This window comes from Culex pipiens, chromosome 1 (assembly GCF_016801865.2).
Source record: "Culex pipiens pallens isolate TS chromosome 1, TS_CPP_V2, whole genome shotgun sequence".
Classification (NCBI taxonomy): Eukaryota; Metazoa; Arthropoda; class Insecta; order Diptera; family Culicidae; genus Culex; species Culex pipiens.
In genome coordinates this window covers 3,502,606-3,527,721 of record NC_068937.1, presented here as the reverse complement: position 1 = coordinate 3,527,721, position 25,116 = coordinate 3,502,606, and the positions used below count along the sequence as shown (strand labels likewise).

The 25,116-nt window shown below is 34.8% G+C and overlaps 1 protein-coding gene across 2 annotated transcripts in view; it reads left to right on the top strand.

Annotated features, from left to right (window-relative positions):
• LOC120432295 (pyrokinin-1 receptor) overlaps positions 1–19,937 on the top strand; it is a 52,424-nt gene extending 32,487 nt beyond the window's left edge. The window contains exons 4-6 of one of the 2 annotated variants that reach the window (XM_039597482.2): positions 14,054–14,180; positions 18,880–19,374; positions 19,448–19,937. In XM_039597482.2, coding sequence (XP_039453416.1) covers positions 14,054–14,180; positions 18,880–19,374; positions 19,448–19,650 — 825 coding nt within the window. In that variant the 3' untranslated portion in view covers positions 19,651–19,937. Of the gene's footprint in view, positions 1–14,053; positions 14,181–18,879 lie in introns of both variants that reach the window. The other variant, XM_039597481.2, reaches the window with a different exon arrangement.
• Positions 19,938–25,116: the final 5,179 nt, after the last annotated feature.

Here is a 25,116-nt window from a genome sequence, read left to right as displayed (position 1 = left end):
AACCTTCCCGAGGGCACTGGCCACTTCGGGTGTGGCCAATCCAGTCAAAATGGCCATTTTCATTACCAGTTTCAAAAACCATGAATTTTGATACCTATATTGCCCCAAGTCGTATGGTTCGATTAATGTCCCCCCGGTAGAACCTTCCCGAGGGCACTGGCCACTCCGGGTGTGGCCAATCCAGTCAAAATGGCCATTTTCATTACCAGTTTAAAAAACCATGAATTTTGATACCCATATTGCCCCAAGTCGTATGGTACGATTAATGTCCCCCCGGTAGAACCTTCCCGAGGGCACTGGCCACTCCGGGTGAGGCCAATCCAGTCAAAATGGCCATTTTCATTACCAGTTTCAAAAACCATGAATTTTGATACCCATATTGGCCCAAGTCGTATGGTTCGAATAATGTCCCCCCGGTAGAACCTTCCCGAGGGCACTGGCCACTCCGGGTGTGGCCAATCCAGTCAAAATGGCCATTTTCATTACCAGTTTCAAAAACCATGAATTTTGATACCCATATTGCCCAAATTTGTATGGTTCCGTAAATGTCCTCCCGGTAGAACCTTCCCTCAGGGTAATGGCCACTGCGGGTGTGGCCAATCCGGTCAAAATGGCCATTTTCATTACCAGTTTCAAAAACCATGAATTTTGATACCCATATTGGCCCAAGTCGTATGGTTCGAATAATGTCCCCCCGGTAGAACCTTCCCGAGGGCACTGGCCACTCCGGGTGTGGCCAATCCAGTCAAAATGGCCATTTTCATTACCAGTTTCAAAAACCATGAATTTTGATACCCATATTGCCCAAATTTGTATGGTTCCGTAAATGTCCTCCCGGTAGAACCTTCCCTCAGGGTAATGGCCACTGCGGGTGTGGCCAATCCGGTCAAAATGGCCATTTTCATTACCAGTTTAAAAAACCATGAATTTTGATACCCATATTGCCCCATGTCGTATGGTTCGATTAATGTCCCCCCGGTAGAACCTTCTCGAGGGCACTGGCCACTCCGGGTGTGGCCAATCCAGTCAAAATGCCCATTTCCATTACCAGTTTCAATAACCATGAATTTTGATACCCATATTGCCCCAAGTCGTATGGTTCGATTAATGTCCCCCCGGTAGAACCTTCCCGAGGGCACTGGCCACTCCGGGTGTGGCCAATCCAGTCAAAATGCCCATTTCCATTACCAGTTTCAATAACCATGAATTTTGATACCCATATTGCCCCAAGTCGTATGGTTCGATTAATGTCCCCCCGGTAGAACCTTCCCGAGGGCACTGGCCACTCCGGGTGTGGCCAATCCAGTCAAAATGGCCATTTTCATTACTAGTTTCAAAAACCATGAATTTTGATACCCATATTGCCCCAAGTCGTATGGTTCGATTAATGTCCCCCCGGTAGAACCTTCCCGAGGGCACTGGCCACTCCGGGTGTGGCCAATCCAGTCAAAATGGCCATTTTCATTACCAGTTTAAAAAACCATGAATTTTGATACCCATATTGCCCCAAGTCGTATGGTACGATTAATGTCCCCCCGGTAGAACCTTCCCGAGGGCACTGGCCACTCCGGGTGTGGCCAATCCAGTCAAAATGGCCATTTTCATTACCAGTTTCAAAAAACATGAATTTTGATACCCATATTGGCCCAAGTCGTATGGTTCGAATAATGTCCCCCCGGTAGAACCTTCCCCAGGGCACTGGCCACTCCGGGTGTGGCCAATCCAGTCAAAATGGCCATTTTCATTACCAGTTTCAAAAACCATGAATTTTGATACCCATATTGCCCAAATTTGTATGGTTCCGTAAATGTCCTCCCGGTAGAACCTTCCCTCAGGGTAATGGCCACTGCGGGTGTGGCCAATCCGGTCAAAATGGCCATTTTCATTACCAGTTTAAAAAACCATGAATTTTGATACCCATATTGCCCCAAGTCGAATAGTTCGATTAATGTCCCCCCGGTAGAACCTTCCCGAGGGCACTGGCCACTCCGGGTGTGGCCAATATCCTATAAATGTGGTCCCAAGCCCATTGCCCCAAATCATTCTGGTCCGGTGACCGTCCTTACAATCTTCATATGAACAGAATTCCTCCCAATTTAGTGCACAAACTGTGTCTTTCAATGTGTGCGTGTGTGTGTGTGAGCAATAAAATTACCACCGTGGATCCGCTTTTGTCGAAACCTCGTAAGGTACTGAATTTTTCTGAGGCTATCTGTTAGCTTAAATAGTTCGCATGAAATGTGGCAACATGGTGCAAATTTTGCCTCCTCTCCTGTTTACGTGGAACTGTCACGCGAGAATGTTGCACCACTGTTGCCACATTTCATGCGAACTATTTAAGCTAACAGATAGCCTCAGAAAAATTCAGTACCTTACGAGGTTTCGACAAAAGCGGATCCACGGTGGTAATTTTATTGCTCACACACACACACGCACACATTGAAAGACACAGTTTGTGCACTAAATTGGGAGGAATTCTGTTCATATGAAGATTGTAAGGACGGTCACCGGACCAGAATGATTTGGGGCAATGGGCTTGGGACCACATTTATAGGATATTGGCCACACCCGGAGTGGCCAGTGCCCTCGGGAAGGTTCTACCGGGGGGACATTAATCGTACCATACGACTTGGGGCAATATGGGTATCAAAATTCATGGTTTTTTAAACTGGTAATGGAAATGGGCATTTTGACTGGATTGGCCACACCCGGAGTGGCCAGTGCCCTCGGGAAGGTTCTACCGGGGGGACATTAATCGAACCATACGACTTGGGGCAATATGGGTATCAAAATTCATGGTTATTGAAACTGGTAATGGAAATGGGCATTTTGACTGGATTGGCCACACCCGGAGTGGCCAGTGCCCTCGGGAAGGTTCTACCGGGGGGACATTAATCGTACCATACGACTTGGGGCAATATGGGTATCAAAATTCATGGTTTTTTAAACTGGTAATGAAAATGGCCATTTTGACTGGATTGGCCACACCCGGAGTGGCCAGTGCCCTCGGGAAGGTTCTACCGGGGGGACATTAATCGAACCATACGACTTGGGGCAATATGGGTATCAAAATTCATGGTTATTGAAACTGGTAATGGAAATGGGCATTTTGACTGGATTGGCCACACCCGGAGTGGCCAGTGCCCTCGGGAAGGTTCTACCGGGGGGACATTAATCGTACCATACGACTTGGGGCAATATGGGTATCAAAATTCATGGTTTTTGAAACTGGTAATGAAAATGGCCATTTTGACTGGATTGGCCACACCCGGAGTGGCCAGTGCCCTCGGGAAGGTTCTACCGGGGGGACATTAATCGAGCTATTCGACTTGGGGCAATATGGGTACCAAAATTCATGGTTTTTGATACTGGACATGAAAATTACCATTTTGATTGGACATTTTCCGAACCATACTTGTTTTGGCAATTTATTTCCACAGAGGTGCCAAAGATTGAGAACATTTTATAGGAATAAATTATTTAGGATTAAATACATAGGCAATGTTTTCAAAATATAAAATAAAATAGAATATTTTTTAGGAGTTTTGTACAAAGTTCTTTGTCATATTGGTCATGTAGAACATAACCACCTGCACCTTTTTTTACTCAATTATGGGTCCATATAATTTAATGGATTGTGAATATGATTAGTTGTGAGATGGCAAGAAATTTGACTGGATAATTTTTACAGTTTTTCCATTCCTTTCGAGTATGGTATACTTGTATAACTTTTGACAAATTTCTAAATACTTCGATAAAAAACATGTTTTTAAACGAAGGTTTTCCTCTCATTCTTTCATGCTCTTTGTATATTTTTAAATTTAAATATTCCTAAAACAAACAGTATCTGATCATCATTCTGACATTTTCTTTATTTTATGAGTTCAAAAAATTTCAATATTTTTTTAAAACATATTTGCATCATATTTTATCATTCATCATATTTCATCATTCAAGTTAGATTTAGATTCGAATTTTTTGAAAATACTTTAGATCAGTGAATAAAACAAAATGTTTTTTTTTCACTGAAAATCGGTTCAATATTTTTCTAGCCATCATCACTAGAAAAATTATTGCTTATAATGTGGTTTGTAAAAAAAACAACAGCAATTAGTTGTTTATCATCAAGAAAAAAATCACAAAAAAATGCACAATACTATTTCATTCAATCATATTATTGGAAGTCCCTCGACGAACATTGAAAAAAATAGTGGAAATCCTATGTAATTTTTACTGTTGAAAAAAGAGTTTATTTTATATTTTTCAAGTAATTAGTTCAAAAATTTGAGGCGTGATTTTGAAATCCTGCTAATATTTTTTTACTACGAGATGAGAAAATATCACAGAGTTTTGATTTTTGACATTAAAAATCGGTAGGAATAATTATATGTAGTTATGAGAGCTGGTTTAAATTTTTCCTCCATCAGTTACTAATGCTCAAATCGAGTATGTAAAAAAAATATAGAGAATTAGATGTTTTAAAATATGTTCTTGAGGGATGGACGATTAAAATTAGAAAAAAAGACCTCTACCTAAATTAGTTCTAACTTGAAAACGATCATTTGATCAAAATATTACAAAAGTTGCAAGTTTAATTTAACATTCAAACATAATTAGGCAAAAATTTGTGTTTGCTCCGAACTTTTTTAAAATTAGTTATAATTTCAAATTTCATAACTTAGCGCAAGTAAAAACGTCCGTCATGCACTATAGCTCAAAAGTGGGCACTTTTGGTGCATTAAAACACAAGAAAAAATATAGGAATAAAACGAAGGGCGTAAAGTTTGTTTTTGTGAAGTTGAATATAATAATGAATGGTTTCCCGACTTATTTTTAGTTTTCATAATGATAGAAGGGCAATAGAAAATGTAAAAAAAGAATGTTTTTAAAGAATTTGATAAAAATGAAATGCCACAAAAAATATTAAATTTGTTAGTCTTTACGGGTATAACAATTATTTAAAAAAAAATCAACCTTGTAATTTTTTATTTCCAATCCATTTCCAAGCATTTGTTGTAAAATGTTATTTTGATTCAAAATTAAATACCTTGTCAAAGTTGCACAAAACTTTCCCATAGCTTCGAAAGAAAAAAAAAACTGTTAAAAGTAACAACATAACAAAATTGAGTAGTTTTGTCAGAATAATACAAATAAAAATGGTATACCTTGTCTTGCTCTTCACTTGTCTTCAATTTCACGAAAAATTTCAGCTGAAAATTGGCTTATTTACAAAAGTTTTTTTCGATTGCAAATTTAGTTTGACATCCAAAAATGATTTATAAAAAATCAGTGTTTATTTGAAGCTTTACAAAAAATTCTAAAGGGTAAAATATATCAAAATAGAGTATTTATGATAAAAAGTTAAAAAAAATAATTTGGATTTTTTCCGACTCGCTAATCAAAGCCCATATTTTGAGATGTCATTAGGCCGTTGCAAATATTATTCAAAGTTTATGTCGCCCCCTCTCAATATTGGCTCAAAAAATCTGAAAAATCAAGAAACTTCCAAATTTCAATGAATTAGACGTGCAATCACCTGAAAACAATTTAAAATGAATTTCCCTGCGTTGATAATCACTGTGAGCTTGATTGAAACAGTTATAAAATATTTTAAATTTTTGTGAAATTTCGATGCAAAAGTCCCCAATTTTTTTTATTTTTGTTTTTGCAACGGACTTATGACTTATGTCAATAGAAAAATAAAAAAAAAACAGTGTTTGAAGAATTAGGAAAAAATTAAACATTACAAAAACACCAAATTTAAGTATTTCTAAGGGTATAGAAATTGTTTAAAAAAATATCTTTGAATTTTTTAAATTTCAATGAAAAAAATCGCTTATAAGTGTTGATGCAAAATTAATTGCTTTGTCAAAATTTGTAAAAAAAATTCACGGACCTAAAAATTTGTTGAACCACAAAATATACCAATATTTGGTAATCTAATTTCAATATTTTTGAAATTTTTCAATATCAGAATAATAAAACAAATGTATGATACCAACTTTTTCTCTTCAATTATCCTCCAGACTATTTTCAAGAGGTGAATACCAAACTATTATATTGATACCACACAGTAAAAAAAATCATGGTGATATTACATCTGAGAAGGGTTACATTTTTTATGTTAGAAAAAATGTGTAATTTTACCTCTGGAAATGTGTTATTTGATCACTTTTCTGGTGAAATGTCACTTGTCACTAAATGGAGGTAAAATTACATCATAAAAGAGGTAATATTCAACCTTTCAAAACTACACCTTCCAAATTTAAACAATTTTTTTCTGTGTACCGTAAAACGGGGTGACTTTGATAGGTTTGAGATTTTTCCGCAAAATGAAGAGTACAAATTAAATACGTACGGAATGGTAATAAATCATACTGAAAGTGGTAGAGAAGTGTTCAAAGTACCTCAAGAAGAACATTTCATAAAATTTTGAAATGTTTGAAACGTTAGTTAACTATAATTAAGAAAGTGTTGATGAATAGCAATATTTAAATCTTCTCAAAGTGTCATATTTTTCTCAATGAATCGGAAAACGGATTGCATTTTTGGATTCTTTGGACAATTTTCCGCTAGGATAAGGTAAAATAAGTTTGTTAATAATAAATAGTATGTGGGTAATTCTCTACCAACTCACACGAAATCGGGAAAAGTTGCCCCGACCCCTCTTCGATTTGCGTGAAACTTTGTCCTAAGGGGTAACTTTTGTCCCTGATCACGAATCCGAGGTCCGTTTTTTGATATCTCGTGACGGAGGGGCGGTACGACCCCTTCCATTTTTGAACATGCGAAAAAAGAGGTGTTTTTCAATAATTTGCAGCCTGAAACGGTGATGAGACAGAAATTTGGTGTCAAAGGGACTTTTATGTAAAATTAGTCGCCCGATTTGATGGCGTACTCAGAATTCCGAAAAAACGTATTTTTCATCGAAAAAAACACTAAAAAAGTTTTAAAAATTCTCCCATTTTCCGTTACTCGACTGTAAAAAAATTTGGAACATGTCATTTTATGGGAAATTTAATGTACTTTTCGAATCTACATTGTCCCAGAAGGGTCATTTTTTAATTTAGAACAAAATTTTTCATTTTAAAATTTCGTGTTTTTTCTAACTTTGCAGGGTTATTTTTTAGAGTGTAACAATGTTCTACAAAGTTGTAGAGCAGACAATTACAAAAATGTTGATATATAGACATAAGGGGTTTGCTTATAAACATCACAAGTTATCGCGATTTTACAAAAAAAAGTTTTGAAAAAGTTACTTTTTGCGTTTCTCTTTGTTTCGTCGTCCGTGTCTGTCGCGGGTGACCATGAACGGCCATGATCGACGACGACCAACTTTTTCAAAACTTTTTTTCATAAAATCGCGATAACTCGTGATGTTTATAAGCAAACCCCTTATGTCTATATATCAACATTTTTGTAATTGTTTGTTCTACAACTTTGTAGAACATTGTTACACTCTAAAAAATAACCCTGCAAAGTTAGAAAAAACACGAAATTTTAAAATGAAAAATTTTGTTCTAAATGAAAAAATGACCCTTCTGGGACAATGTAGATTCGAAAAGTACATTAAATTTCCCATAAAATGACATGTTCCAAATTTTTTTACAGTCGAGTAACGGAAAATGGGAGAATTTTTAAAACTTTTTTAGTGTTTTTTTCGATGAAAAATACGTTTTTTCGGAATTCTGAGTACGCCATCAAATCGGGCGTCTAATTTTACATAAAAGTCCCTTTGACACCAAATTTCTATCTCATCACCGTTTCAGGCTGCAAATTATTGAAAAACACCTCTTTTTTCGCATGTTCAAAAATGGAAGGGGTCGTACCGCCCCTCCGTCACGAGATATCAAAAAACGGACCTCGGATTCGTGATCAGGGACAAAAGTTACCCCTTAGGACAAAGTTTCACGCAAATCGAAGAGGGGTCGGGGCAACTGCTGTGTGAGTTGGCGGAGAATTACCCATGTGTTTTTGAAACAGTAATCGAAAAAATCCCTTGTTTTATAAGCATTTTCAGTTGAACAAATTTCATATAACAAGTGAAAACTTTTGATGTTTGCTTCTAATTCAGTTTGAAATGCAATATTAATCGATAATTTCATAACCAAAACTAGTTTCAACGAATTTCAGGCAAATTTCTAACTTTTGAACCATTTTTCCTAAAATTTATATGTATTTTAATAAAAAGCTTATAAACTTAGTTAACTAAATATAAACATTGATTTTTCCTTGAAAACTATATAGTAATGGTAAATTTGACGTAAAAATAAAGTTTGAACACCTAAAATCTGACTTGAACAAGAAAAACTATGACTATCAAAGTCACCCCGGAATTCAAACTAAGAATTTTTAACGTAACTATTATTTTAAACACTATTGAAATAACTCTTTTTTCAAAAATGGTGTATGGCTCTCATGTGGACTACCCCAGTACATGTTTTAAAAATAATAGTCTTAAGAAAAACCTTACCAGTTGGAAAATATTCCAAAAATAAATTGAAATCCTATCAAAGTCACCCCGGTTTACGGTACACAATTTTTTACTGTCCATTAAGAGCGTTACTGCGCATTTTCGATGTGTTTTCCCCTGTTATGTAAGGTTTCTTATTATTTAACGTTGGATTTGTTGAAATATGAATGTTTTTTTCAAAAATCTATGAATTCAAAAGTTTGAGTTTTTTTTTCCATTAGCTAATTTTTTTTAAGAAATCATGACTTTACACAAGTAATGTGTCAAACATGCATCTCGAAAAAAAAAGAGGATTTAAAGCTTTGCAGTATCAGTTTTCATGGAGGTTGCACTACGTTAGCAAGAAGTAAAATCAGGCCACAAAAGACATTATGTTTGCATCTAAATGCGGATGCTCCTGAATTGACCTGATTGCCGCTTTAATTAAATTTGCATCCGATAAGGGAACTTCCTCAAACAGGTGCATTTTTATAACATTTGCTGTTTCATTTAACACATTTTCAGACAGATGAATTTGATGATTTTTTTAACTATGGCTGACATAAATTATGAAACAAGTGTTCTACATAGTAGTTTATTCCGTTGTGAATATTTAATAAGTTTCAACAACAAAACCTACTAATGCAATTAGTTTTTCCTGTTAATGTCCCTCCTAGATCTAGGTTACTGATGCAAAACAACAGCAAATGGCTCGTTAAATTATTAAAAAGGGCGGAACATCGTAAAGCAAATTTATCGCCCTAAGAGTTTGATTATTTGAGCCTTCCGTCCGACCCGCTCTGCTCACTCTGTCAGGCCAGAACATCACTCTTATTTATTCAATATCATTCTCAACACTTTAATTACCCCATTAACAGCAAATCGAAACACGTCCCTCCCGTTTGGCATCCCCTTTCTCTCTCTCTCTCTCTCTCTCTCTCCTTCGAACAACTAAACAAGATCAAAGTTTCACTCTAAAATCCCCATGAAGCGTCTAGCGAACCCCAGACTGTGGGAGACCTGCGGAGCAAAAGGGTTAATGTAAATTTTCGCCCAGAATCACCATAATGACAAGGAGTGGACGGGGGCGACCGCTTAAATTACGCTCAAATTGTCACTTTCTTGGTGGAAAAGCGGGGCGCAAAGTGTCTTGCCCACAACAACAACAGTCCGAAACTGCTCGGTTATGTCACGGACGGGGGTTTGTGTGCCGATGGCCTTTGGCCTCCCCCAGATGGAGTTCTCTGGGAAGATTTTTTTGGAAATATTTCAATATTATTGGCAGTGTTCCCAAAAGGGTAATTTTCATTAAATTGAAAAAATACGTTACAAGAAAAATGAAAATTTGATTTAATACCTTTATATAATGGCAGGGTTGCCAGATAATATTTTTTATAATTTATTGAATCGTTTTTTGAAATACTTAGTTAACTATCAATCAAAAGTAAAAAAGTTCTATAAGTTATTTAATATTTTAATCAAAAATCAAGCTTTAGAAGTTAGTAGTTATTAGAGCCATAAAAACCAAAAGCCACAGGGTTGCCAACTGAAAGGAAATATTTTATATAAAAAATCCAAGGGCAGCAATAGTAAGAAAAAAATAGATGTAGTTATCATCTAAAATAGTATCAATCGGCTTTAAAAAGTTGCCTAATTTACGTAAGTATCGATTATAATATCTAATTAGTGCGTCCATCCCGGGAATTCCCGGGACAAAAATCCCGGGATTTTGGCAAAACCGGGATTTCCCGAAACCCGGGATTTTTTTTATTTTGTCCCGGGAATTCCCGAAATTGAAAAAAAAACAGATTTCGGACTGGAAATTCAGAAATGTTTGTGGAAATAGATGAACAAGTGAATACTTAGTAATCGATAAGAATTTTAAAGCATTTAAATTAGTATTCGGCATATATAAGTATTAATTTGGATTATCAGGGAAAAATTATTTTACAAAATTTAAGTTAACAGATCTGCAAAATGCCTAGCACTTTAAATATTTTCTATTTTATTTAATTTAATAGTCCTGGTATAATACTTAGCTCTTAAATAAAAAAAAATATCATTTTTAATTATTTTTCAGAAAACACCAGCATCTGATAAATGTAGCTAATTAAGACAGCTGTTCAAGCCTTTTTTTTGCATAATGATTTATTTTTCATTGATTTTGTAAACAGAACAACTGATTTCCAAATTTATTGCTTTAAAATCTCCTGTACCTATTCAGACTGCAGTCCCGATTTTCTCCAGTTGGCAAGACTGACTTAAAGATAATTTGTAAAATATGTTTTATATGAACATTCTCAACTTATCTAAAATTTTACACTGAATGTAGTTGTTATCGTTTTTTGTTTTTTTTTAGACATTTTCAATGATTTTGTTTAGCTTTTTTAGTGATGTAAAATAAAACAAATAAAAGAAATATATTTATAAGATTTATTTAGTTTGAATCACCTTGGATTAAACATTGTGCTTCATTTTAAATTCAAAGCACATCAAAGATAAAAAAAATCCATTATTAAATTCTTTTAAGCTATCTAAAATCTACCGTCCTTAAGACTGAAGTGTAAATTATCACCAATTAATAGTTTTGAGCTAATTCTATGATTTTAAGCTTGATTAACATAACAAATATAATGAAAACATAGATTTTATGACTGTTCTAAAAAATTCCCGGGATCCCGGGATTTCCCGGGATTCAAAAAATATTTTTCCCGTTTCCCGGGAAATTTCAAACCCGGGAAATTTTGGCGCCCTAATATCTATAGGGTTGCCAAATTTTCAATAAATTTTGCTCTTATAAAGGTTTGCAAAATCATAAAAAAATCAATTTTTATTAACTCAGAGACAAAGAGACAAAGAGACAAAGAGACAAAGAGACAAAGAGACAAAGAGACAAAGAGACAAAGAGACAAAGAGACAAAGAGACAAAGAGACAAAGAGAAAAAGAGACAAAGAGACAAAGAGACAAAGAGACAAAGAGACAAAGAGACAAAGAGACAAAGCGACAAAGAGACAAAGAGACAAAGATACAAAGAGACAAAGAGACAAAGAGACAAAGAGACAAAGAGACAAAGAGACAAAGAGACAAAGAGACAAAGAGACAAAGAGACAAAGAGACAAAGAGACAAAGAGACAAAGAGACAAAGAGACAAAGAGACAAAGAGACAAAGAGACAAAGAGACAAAGAGACAAAGAGACAAAGAGACAAAGGGACAAAGAGACAAAGAGACAAAAATGGTTTAAAGAAAATTTTCAACTGGAAAATTCCATAATTCACAAATTTACAGAGATTTCCCCAACTTGGCAATGGATTTTCCCCGGGACAGCCGAAAGGATATGACATTTCGATAATTGGCCATAAACACTCGGGTCCGCGTGGGACCGGTTGGACCATGTTTGCTGCCAGATGGCACTCCGAAGAAGGTCGACCCCCACGTCGTGGTGATTGCCAAAAGAGAGCCAAGCAAATGAGTCATTTTATTTCCCGGGAAAATTAATGAAGCTTGAAGATGAAGGTTTTGCGCGCGATTATCTTGGGTGAAAGTCACTTGCGAGTTCAATTGTGCAAACTTTTGATTGACGTGGGATTACGGTTGGGTTTTACGAACTTTGGGCAGGGATTTGAAACACTCCGTTGGAGTGACAATAAAACGGTGTCACATGTGTGTTTTTTTTTCGTCAAACTTTGCGACGATGAAATCTGTGAGCTTAATTCCAGTTTATGATGTTTTCACCTTTTGCTGTCCCTGGTGGCAGTTTGAGCTGATAAATCTGCGAGAATAAAAGTGTTTTTGTTCTCGAAAACTTATTTTTTGTTTGAAATTAGGCAACATCAAGAATCCTAATTTGAAAAGTTTCTCATTTAAATATTGTTTATATTCCGGAAGTCCGCACCATTTTCTTAAGTGTTGGTCCTCACGTTTCTTCGGATCGGAATTTGGCTGCTGCAGTAATGTTAAATATTATGATTATTGCTCCAGCAAGTGATACAAAAGTGATAATAAAAAATTATTGCGTGCCGAAACCGTGTGTGTGCGAGTTGAGGCGAAATTGGTCCCCGGAGTGGACGCACGACTTGGTATATTGAAGAACCCTCCTTAAATTTGGCCGAAAAAAAAACGTTGGCCACTTTCCGTTTCTCTGGACTGCTCCCGCCGCACATGGTGGCCATATTTTATCGGTTTATGGCATGGAACCGTGCGGAGCGGGTTTGTGCCGAGGGGTAAGTCAAGTTTGTGGCTGCTTTCAAGGAAGAAAAAATAGCTCCCGCCGAGAGACGACAAATGATAACGTCTGTTTGGGGGTGCTCTGCTATGGCAAATCGATATGGAAAGGGAATATTCCAGGTCAAGTTGCGAATTTAGGGCTGATTTTGAACTCTTGATATCAGAAAGGCACACAAAAGCACACCAAACCACACAAAACCACACAAAACCACACAAAACCACACAAAACCACACAAAAGCACATAAAAGCACACAAAGTCACACAAAACCACACAAAACCACACAAAAGCACACAAAAGCACACAAAAGCACACAAAGTCACACAAAAGCACACAAAAGCACACAAAACCACACAAAACCACACAAAAGCACACAAAAGCACACAAAACCACACAAAAGCACACAAAAGCACACAAAAGCACACAAAACCACACAAAACCACACAAAAGCACACAAAAGCACACAAAAGCACACAAAAGCACACAAAAGCACACAAAGACACACAAAATCTCACAAATTCACATAAAGACTCCCAAAAGTATACCCATCTATTTTTGTTAATTTAATTTAATCGGTCTTTATTGGTGAAAGCTATTTTTTTTTCAAAATTTCACATAATTTTTTTTCCAATCAAAATCAAAATCACAGAATGTTTTCGCAACTCTCGCTGGACCTTTCCCTTTCATGTGCTCCATCTAGCCCTCCCAATTGGCCACCCCGTGTGCCTTGCGGTGAAAACGAATGGCTGTTGCTTTTCACTTTCACTTTCATGTTGCCGGCTCGCCGAAGGGAAATTTCACCACACATAAACTTTTTCCACTGAAAATGCCACTGTTGAACCACAAAACCCCGCTGGAAAATGGGACCCTTCTTGATAACCGAATCTGTCGTGGCTCACCTTCTGCGTCGCTCCTGGCAGGGACCGCCCCTCCTTGGTCGCCTGGTTTTGGTCTGGTAAATTTTGATGAAAACTGTTCTGAGAGGCACCTCGTGATAAGTACCAACTCGACCGTAGAACAGAAGGGAAGGTCGGTTCATTTGAAGTAATTTACGGACGCTAAGAACTTGAGTCACGAAACCGTTTGGACGGCTGGGCTGTGCCTTCGAAGGCGGTGGACGTTTTTACGATTTTATTAAGAAAGGTTGAGATTAAATCACCTAGAAGTGAGAAGGTTGGAGTGGGGTGTTGCCCAAAATCACGCAACCACACGCTAAATCATTGCTTTTCCAAACTGACTGGGTGTCGTAAATCGTTCCTCCTTTCTTCTTCTATACACTCAACTCTGTTGCTATACCACATATATAAGCCATATTTTGGTTCGTTTTGCATGTGCCCCAGATTATTTAAGATTCATTTACAGTCTGTTTTGTTTAGGAGACGCTGGCCCACTGCTGTCACGTTACGCGCGCAAGGAACCGTGGTGGCAAGGAGCGCTCATACCGAATACTGTCCCGACGCGAGCTACGTCCCGCTTCAAACAAGGAATCGTCAGAGTTTTCAGGTGAGTTTGATTTTGTTACTATTTAAGAACAATTTTTGACAATTCTAGAATTGATTTTTATAAACTTGAATGGCTGTCAGTACATAACGATCTTTTGAAGTAAATTTTCATTTTTTTTTTTCGATCTTTTTTTTAAATCATAGAAACATTTATAATTTAAGCTCATTTTGTGTCCACTTATCAACACGAAAAATTAAATAACTCATAAATACTCTTGTTGAAGCTTTTTATTTTGGATATTTTTAAATGACAAATGATGCAATCTTTGGTTCAGAGTGATAAAATTGTATTTTCTCAATTATGAATTTTAGAAGATAGTGTTTTATCCAAAATCTCCAAATCACGGTAAAAAATAGGCTTTCGATTCATGAGAAATTTTCAAATTCTAGATATCTACATGTAAATTTTTACAAAAAATAAAAAATAAATATTTTAGCTTTTTTTAATGGCTACGATTTTTTACAATTCATGAAAAAGTAGGATATGCAGGAAGTTGCATATAGAAAAAAAAAAACATTTGCAAAGCATAGAACATTTTTTAACAATTCAGAAAAAAACACCTTTTGAATGAAATTTTAAGTCAAATGTAAGTGTGTTTAATATACTCAAAACAATATTGAAATGTATTGCTTTTCGATACAAGTTCTGAAAACATAAACTTTTCAACATCCTTTTTAGGTGCTGAAAAGTATTAATTTTCAGTTCTTTTAGAAACAATTATTACTTTTCAATTTTTCTATTTTGGTCAGCAACTTATGGTTCGATTTTCAATATCAAGAAATTAATCTCTGGTTAAATTTTCTGATCCATCAGATAAAATTATTTCAAATTCGAGTTTATCTTTTCAAAAGATCAGGGCCTTTTGAAAATTAGGACCTTTTGAAAATTCAATTAATTTCACATTTTCATTCTAACAAAAACGGTAAAGTGCTTTTAGATTGTAATAAAATGATTTTTTTGGTCTTAATTTTGAGGTTTTGGAAAAATCATTTTGTTTTCAAAATATTACTAGGTAATTACAAGGGAAAAAAAAATCTCTGTTCTCTGTTCAATAGCTCAGAAGATGCAATTTTTTGTCATTTGAAACATATCCATTACATTTTTTTTAATGTTCATAACAAACATGCCTACAAAGTTTGAGCCCAATAGAAAAACTTTTCTTTTTCGTTTTGATTTTTTTCTGTAATATGCATGATTTTAATGCTTGTTATTGTTTTGAAATAATTGAGATTTTCAGCCTGAATTAACATTTTTGTAAAAGAAGGTTGACATAATTTATGATAAACGAAATTAACAAATCTTATCAAATCTAATCAAATCTAATAAAATCTAATAAAATCTAATTAAATCTAATCAAATCTAATCAAATCTAATCAAATCTAATCAAATCTAATCAAATCTAATCAAATCTAATCAAATCTAATCAAATCTAATCAAATCTAATCAAATCTAATCAAATCTAATCAAATCTAATCAAATCTAATCAAATCTAATCAAATCTAATCAAATCTAATCAAATCTAATCAAATCTAAACAAATCTAATCAAATCTAATCAAATCTAATCAAATCTAATCAAATCTAATCAAATCTAATCAAATCTAATCAAATCTAATCAAATCTAATCAAATCTAATCAAATCTAATCAAATCTAATCAAATCTAATCAAATCTAATCAAATCTAATCAAATCTAATCAAATCTAATCAAATCTAATCAAATCTAATCAAATCTAATCAAATCTAATCAAATCTAATCAAATCTAATCAAATCTAATCAAATCTAATCAAATCTAATCAAATCTAATCTTTTCTTACAAGCTTATCTTATTTAATTTAAAATACAATCATGCTATTCTATGTAATCCTATTAAATCTAATCCAGTTTAAGCTTATCTAAACTTAATTAATTTAATGTTATCATTTGAATCCAATCTAATTTATTCTAATCTAATCTAGTCTTCAAAATCTGTTTTAAAAATCAGAGTTAAAACTAATTGTTTGTTGAAATTGATATTTTCTTCTAAAAATTGAAAAAAATCATAACACACATTTGTTAAGGGCTTGGCCTTAAACTTATTTTGAATCTATCAACCACCTCGGGATTTGAAATAATGACTATTGGTTTCAAATCTTAGTGCATAACATCTGATCCAGACAGACAAAACAATATTGAAATTTTATTGAAATCGGGGGAAGAATGGTTGAAAAATCCTTTTTTTTATACCCTAATTCAATGTTTGTTAGATATGAAAACTTCAACAAAAAGCTTGTGGATAATTTTTGTTTGCTACTTTTTTATAAAATTTTGTTGGCTTTAATAAATTAGAACCATTTGATTGGTTTTTTTTAAACTTAAATGTTTAAAAAATCTATTTTTTTGTTATCTTTAGAAAATATAATCTTATACGGGAATATGTTTAAAACTGGAAAAAATCAACCAATTTCAATTTCATTTAAAATTTGAGCGATGACCTTCATTTGTTTTGATACCACAATTAGCTTATTTTTTGATTCGAAATAAGTGCTTTTGTTTATTGTTGTAGGCTAATACTATTTTTAAAGGGCGGTCTGAAAGGACTTACCTGTTTTCAATATTCAATATTTTGGAAAGCAAAAAAAAAAAAAAAAACTAAATATACAACATTAAATCAAAGGAGGTGGTATATTAGCCAAATACTATCAGAAACAAACAAAAACTAAACGAGATAAATGTTAATATAAAAAATAAAAATGAGAAAAACATAAAACAGGAGAAGCAAAGTTTTTCGTAGAACAAAAGTTGCTTGAAATGATCAACCGGAATTAACACCGGAAAAATAAAAAAAACGAAAAAATTGGGCAGTAGAGCAATTCTCTACGAAATCGGCTGATTTTGACCATTTTTATTTTTAGTATTTTTTGATTTGGCTCAAACTTTGTGGGGGCCTTCCCTATGACCAAATAGGCTATTTTGCGTCATTGGTTCACCCATACAAGTCTCCATACAATTTTGGCAGCTGTCCATACAAAAATGGTACGTTAATATATAAACAGCTGTAACTTTTGAGTGAATTTTCTGATCGATTTGGTGTCTCCGGCAAAGTTGTAGGTATTGTTGAGGACCATTGAGAAAAAAATAGGTACACGGAAAATAAATTTGCCGATTTTTGAATTAATATTTTTTTCACAAAAACTCAATTTCCCAAAATACGTTTTTTTTTAATTTTCGAGATTTTTGATATAATTTAGAGGACAAAAACCCGCAACTTTTGAGCTATAGAGAAGTATGGTTGAAAAATCTGCCGCCGAGTTATGATTTTTTGAAAAATAGTGATTTTTAAAAAAAAATGAAAATTTATACCAAAAAAAACTTACTTGAACTTTTTGTGTAAAACTGAATTTGCAATCGAAAAGCACTTTACAGATTTTTTGATAAAGGGCTCCGTTTTCAAGATATAGCCACCGAAAGTTTGATTTTAGCGAAATATTTGCAGTTTTTCGATTTAAAAAAAAAGAGATCATGGGTGACCATTTCTTAAAATATTTTTTTTGAATAGTTCAGAAAATTTGCTATGAAATTGTCTAAGAGACATTGAAGATTGGACCTCTGGTTGGTGAGATACAGCGGCTCTAAGAGAAAGAAACAGGAAAATTGAAGTTTTCTAAGTCTCACCTAAACAACCCACCTTAATCTAGTGTCGATTCTCGATATCTCAACACTAATGGCCCGATTTTCAATGTTAACACATGAAATATTCGTGAAATTTTCCTATCTTTTCGAAAATAATATTTTCAAACATTTTTGAATCAAGACTAACATTTTAAAAGGGCCAAGCATTCAATATCCTTATTCTGTTGGGCACTTGAAAATTCTGTGATCCCAAGATTTCTCTGGCAACCCTGGAAATAATCTTCAAAAAACATTTTCAATGGCCTTTTAAGAAAAATATTAGAATTTCGACAAAAAAAAAATATTACCGATCTTTGAAAGCCTGTACAGAGCCTACGGGCTTACGGGTTGAGTTCTAATAAAAACTCAAAGGTTGAGCGTCAGCTCCAGTTACGACCTAATATTTGGGATTTAGGCACCAATACCAATAAATTATGTTTTTTTTTACTAGAATGGATAAGATCAGATTTTTGTCCGTAAGCAAATCATATACTTTTTTGCGCTTGCTTTTTGTTGAAGCCTAATACGGTTTTTGAAAAAAAGGCGTTCTGAAAGGGCTGATCCCATTTCAATTTTCAATATTCCCTACGGGTGAAAAGTAATTCTTATATATTCTAACGCAGCATCCTTGAAAACACCTTCAAGGACAAAAACCCTTCTCCTTTTACGCAACAGTCTTTTCTAGCTGTGAGTCAATTGCAAATCCTTGCGCCAGATGCGTTGAAGGTGTGTATCTCCCACATGCGAGATATTACATGATAACTCTTTTTGCTTTCCCTGTGTGCTGTTGATTGAGGCATATTCTTAGATTGAGCGGAAAGAAAGTGTTGCCTCCTCCTTCTGGTCGGGAGTTATCTAAGCGCAAATATTTTAATAATTCATGAGCGGTAACCCGATGGCAATATGATACCAAATGTAATTGAACCGGCAGGTTTGGTTGGATTTCGTGTTTGGGCTTTGATATTCAAAGAATGTGTGAAAAGCTCCAATCATCCTTTTTTACTAATGTGATTTTATTTGCTTTCTTTCGTTTTTTTTCTGTCTCCGCCAGGCAATTCCATTAAAGACGAAAGTCTGTACTCATCCACCACTCAGAAGCAAACGTTCGACTCCGTAGGTCTGTCCCGGGGGCACTCGTTGAAGCAGCGGTCCAACCACGACCGGTTTGTCGCGACGACCGGAGAGTGTGAAGTGGCCAACGCCAACGGTGGTGCCACCACCACAACCACCACGTGCAACGGTTCCCAGGTGGCGCGGTTCGACGTGTACACCGAGCAGAAGCAACTCCGGTTGAACATCTTTCCGCCCAAGGACGTCGTCGTCGTCGGCCGAAGTCGCAGTTCGTCGGAGAATCTGTCCAAAATCAGCATCCAGCTGAACAGTTTTGCCCCGGTGGACCTCCACCACCTTCATCACCACAACCGGCCCGAGCTGATGACCGTGGACGAGTCCGTGCTGGACGAGAATCTCAATCAACCGGCCACCAAGACGACGGCCAAGGTGTTTGGGGATGTGACGAACGTGGACGTTACCTGCCGCCAGCAGAGTGAGATAAAAATATTTATTAAGCATAAAAAGTGCCGAAACCGGAACCGGCTGAAATTCTGGCGCTATTTCAGCCCCAAATCACCCGCCACAACAACAACAACAACCTCAACAAGATCTGGAGAGCGGCGACGGCGGCATCAAAGCAAGCGACGCCACGCCCCAACGGCGGTCCACTTTTACAGTCCCGTTCTTCAGCAGCAGCCGCCGCAACAACAACCGGAAGTTGACCTGCAACGGCAGCCCCTCTGTCCAGGGTCAGCTGTGCAAACGATAGCGGTCGACTTTGGGTCGCCGGATTTGGTGGCGTCCTCCGCCGACGACGACGATCTGGAAGCGTACATGCAGGAAATTAAGCAGCGGGAGCAGTGTCAGATCGTTCCGTGAGGGAGGAGGAGGAAGGTTCGGATTGTGATTGTTAGATTTTTAAATGATATACTGTTTAGCTGTTTGTGAGGAAAGAGAAAGGTGTTTTAAGAAATCTTGTAAATACGGGTCCGTCGAGAAGTAATGGAAGGTTCAAATTTTGAGTGTAAGTTCAATTAAAATCTTCTTTAGATAGTACTGATAAAGTGTGTTTCATTTGAAAGGTTGAGAAATGATTGTCCCTGAAATAAAATAAAAATAAAACATTTTCATTGAAGATTGCGTCTTATATTAAACTTTAATTGTTGTTCAACAAGTTTTTAAAATTTTTAAATTTCAAGTTTCTAAACGATTTTTATCTACAAACTTGCTTTTACTAACATTCAATAATAGCTCGGTTGCCTGTGGAAGAAAAATAAACGTCTTTTGTTTTTTTTTTTTTTTTTTTTTTTTTATAAAATTGAGCATTAAATATAACTGCTTTGAAATATCGATGCCTCTGATGTGCTCTCTTATGCTAACTAGATTGGAATCCCAGCAAGCTTAGTACAAGAGAGCACAGAAGTATCATTATGATTCGATTTTAACATGTGAACCGAGAAACTGCCAGTTTGTTGGAGGAAAAAACAAATTAATTCAAATATTGTTTTGAAAATATGATTGATTGTTTAACATTCTATGAATTTAGAATCAAGAAAAAAAAACCTGCAAATTAGAAGGGGAAATTTTAAATTCATGACAATAAACAGAATTTATGTTGTTGTTTTTTTTGTATTATTTAAAATTAAAATTCCAAAAAAGGATAAAATAGTATTTTCGGGCACTTTGGTTTGTGATTTCGAAATAGTTAATATTTTCAATATTTTTCACTTTTTTACATAGATCAGCTCTGATCAATAGTCACAATGTAAAATCATGAAAGTATCCATTAGGAGAAAAAGACAAAATGCACAGTGATTCAGAGCGCAAAATAAATTGTTAATTTCTAAAAAAATAGCAGTTTTTGGCCAAAGCAAATTTTGTTTGGCATCAGTGTTTGGGCAACATTTGGTTTGTTCGAATGATGGGAAGGTTTTGGGAAATCTAACTACAGCCCAAACTCGATTATCCTAAGGCCTTGGCAAAATTTTAAAAATCGAGATTTTTTTTCATGGTTCGGTAATCCGAAGTCCCATACTAATCTTCGGATAATCGAAACTTTGGATAATCGAAGTATAAGGAATAATTTTTGGATGTTTATCTTTTGAAAAGGTGTTGGCTATGCCTATCCATTAGGGTGCCCAGAATATGGGAATTTTCCTCAAAACCTCGCTCCACAAGCTGAATATTGTTCCTTGGGCTATTTTAGGACTCTGGGCCAAATATGAGCAAATTCGGTCAACATTTACCCATTGATACTCGAAGGTGAAGTTTGTATGGGAAAAATCGAAAAAATGTATGGAAAACCCAATTTTCTTACAGTTTGGTCTCCACGGTGCGCTACTTCCATCCAAATATTTCCAATCGTGAGATTCTTATTGAAAATTTAATGCTTTACAACTTTGTAGAACACACCAAAGCTGTAAAACTTGATCCTGAAAAGTTATTAGCGATTTAAAAAAGTCATTTTTGTATGAAAAACATTTTTTTCACCAACTTTAGGCTCGGATATCAATGGGTTAATCTCAACCAATTTCGCTCAAAATTTGCACAGATGCTTAAAATAACCCAAAAAAACAATTTTTGCTTGTGGAGCAGGGGGTTATTTTTTCTGGGCACCCTACTATCCATGCCACTTTGTCTTAGATATCAATTTTTTTTCACTTTATTTACGAATAATTTTATGAAAAGTATTCATGGGTTTGTTTTTTTTTTTTCATTTAGTTGCATTCGAAAGGGATGATCTAGCACGGCGAATGCTGAATAAAATCTTAAACGCGTTTTTTTTAATTCGAAATATTTTCAATTAAAAATGCAAAAAAAACAATGGTAAAGTGTATGGTTCCATTCAACACAATTTTAAAAATGCCCAACTATTTTTCCATGTTATTTAGCCGCCCGCTAAATCACAATGTGCCCTCAGATTTCACCCAAAGTTAAATAAATATTTATTTATGGTCTTATTTTAATAGTTGAACCATTTGTTTTGGAAAATTCGATTTTTTTTAACTGTTTCAAATATGTTTTAAGCACGAAAAAAAAACTATTTCAGAAATCGTGATTTTCGTAGCATGAATACGCGAATATCGCGATTTTTACGTTACGAATTTATGAACTACGATTATTGGGTATGAATAATCCAGAAGCCCTGATAAATTTTCATGACTTGCCATGACCGATTACACTCGTGAACGTGAATAAAGTTCATGATTCCGTGAAATGTGTTCATCTCGTCGTGAACAAAGTTCATCATTTTATAATAAGAATTCATGATCACGTTTACAAAAAATCAAGATTATTATTATTAAGACCATGACTAACATTCATGAAATCGTGATTTTTTTTTCATGAATTCGTGCATGGAATTAATGAATTCTAGAATCTATATATATATATACAAAATTTCGACGATTTTGTTCGAACGCGAATCAGTTCAATACGGAGCATCCCAAGCAGCACACTTTGTCAGATGAACGTATTTCCTAACTGGTTGTATAACCAATCCGCCTCGTTGTCACAACTTGTTCTACAACTCCTGTGAACTGGAAAAAGCGCACTTTTTTCGGTTGTATAACTTGCCAGAAAAAGATGCAAGTTATCAGAGTAAGTTGTACAAATGTATTTGACAACACTGTGCCATCTAACAAGAGATTCAACGAAAAAAAGGGGCGTGGTTTACGGCTGTGCTGTCAAATCAAAGCGCACACTGGAAAGGAAAGTTAGATTGAAAACAGCTATCTAACCGTCGACTAACTTACATGTAAACAAACGTTTCTTATTAGAATTTTAGTCAACGACGAAGCTAATTAAAAAAGTACGCTTGTTTCTGCAAGATTCTTTTAAAATAATTCGAAATTGAATTTAAAAAAAAGAAAAACAATCATGGCGCGCATGTGATTAGTGTGAAATTCCCTGCATGGAGAACTTTTAAATTTTCCTTTTTTGATGAACTTCCTCTGTCCCAAGATTCGATCCGATGACTTCGACGATTTGTTGTTATCTCCACGGCAGGTCCAGGCGCGCTTTTACATCTCTCCACGGGGCTTCATAGTAAACAAGCTGGCCCAAGCGTCAATAAGAAGGCTGCTGTCTGTTTTGTTAGCTAAAGAACTTAATTCCAACGAAGGCTGTCATTGGAATTGAAGTTATATAAGTTTGTTTCAAATCAGTTTTTATAACTCCATTATGTAACTTTGTTATAACAAACCGTTTCAACTGTCATTTCGATTACCGTACCACGGAGTAATATTGAAAATCGGTATGATTTTGATTTGTTGTTTTCTCTATCATAAACTCTATAAGCTGATAATTTTTGTAGCTTTTACCAGCGATATGTTCACAAATGAATCGGTCAACAATCAAAATTATTGCAATCTTCAATACATAAACATTTTTGAAACTCTAAATTCCTCATGTACAAATTTACACCACCTAACAACACGCATTGTCAAGTTGAATATGTATGTTGAGCATCAGTTATATAATCTATTCTCCGATAACATTTGTGTAACAAAGCGAGAAAACCTAAGGTTATTTATAGAATGGTTGGCCACGCCCATTTTTTAGAAGATGCCGTCACAAGACAATGTTAGATAAGCAGTGAAACAAACAGTGCAATATTGTTTTTATTCAACAAACTGTTTTCGAGTAAAACATTGCAGATGAGGAAACAGCATCTTGGCATATCAGCATTTTGACGTTCAATTACAGCTCATAAAAAGTGTTTTCGAGTGAAATAAAGTGATAAATAGCTCAATAGGAAGTGAGCAAGTAAGTTTCTATCAAAAGTGTTCCAAAATAAATTGTTTTAATAGTGAAAATCAGCAAATTGGATGGAGTTAGGAGCGAGTGCATATTGCCTATGTTGTGTGTAAAAGTTGGAAAAGAGTGAAGTTGACTGTGTCTTTCATCTTTCATTTTTTGAAAATTAATGATTGCAAAACATCTGAACTAGTGTAAAATGCATTTTAAAACACTTTTTCCATGCAAATGCTGAAACTATGGCTTGTTATTTCAATATATTTTTTTGCTATACCACAAAGCGATCACAAGTTTTTGAAACAAATGATCTTCGGAAAACATCAAAATCACGGTCAAATATAAATGATAAAAAAACAGTAAAAAATGATTTTACTTTTTGATTTGAAATTGATTTAGTTGTATCCACCTAAGCATGACCATCTTTGAAAATATTTTTTTTTTTCGTAAGGGGTATGGGAAGTTCAAAAAAAGTTCAACCTTGAACTTATTCTACAGGTAAAACTGAAAATTTTATACAGAAATTCTTTTTTATGTTGGTAAAACTTGAAAACGGCGCAGTTTATCAAAAGTTACACGGATTCTGTAAGCAAATAAGGTAACTCTATGTTGTTGAAATTGTAACATTTAAATATTTCGAAAATCGTCAACTTCCTTTTCTGATTTCGGCAACAATGTTGTCGATTTTGAAAATATTTACAAAGAGAAATCGAAAAAAATATGACCTTGAAAACATTTCAATGCTTACAAATTCTTTCCGTGTGTGAAATACTTTTCGATTCCCAATTTGATTTTTAAAATAAAAATTAGAAGTCAAAATGTTTTTTGACCATGATTTCGATATTTTGCTTCTACAAAAAAAAAAATCCTGATTCCTGGACCACACATAAAATTTGTGTGGAAGCCTTTATGGACGAGTGAATGATTGAAAAATGGCTTCGTTTGGTATGTCAAAGTTCAAGAGGGATACAATATACGAATGTTCATCGTTTATCGAAGGCCTCGAGAATTTCCCAGTTCACAAGTCGCTTTGTTTTGTTAACTACAAATATAATAAAAAGTAAACGTCGAAAAGTTTGTAAGTTTGTTTGATAATTTCTTGTTTTTTTTTCAGAAAATATTTTTTTCTAATTTATTTAACATCCAGAGCTAAAAGTTTTGTTGAACAACAAAAAGCTTTGAGGAAATCATTTTTTTTTTTGTTAAATCGTAAAAGAATTGGGTCCTGAAATCTACATTCAAACTTTGAAGGTTTAGAATTGATTGTTGAATCTTGTTGAATGTTGTTTGTTTAAAAATTAGTATGTACCAGGTTTTTTGCATGATTTCCACTCCAACAAACGGTCCCGTTTCTTCCGTTTTCTTTTAGCAACAGTGAACAAGGAGCAGTAAACTGTGGTAATTTTCCGATTTTAAAACTTTGTGCGAGAGCATGAGCTTTCCCCAGTATCCTGTGCTTTCTGTTTGAGCTTTCATTCGT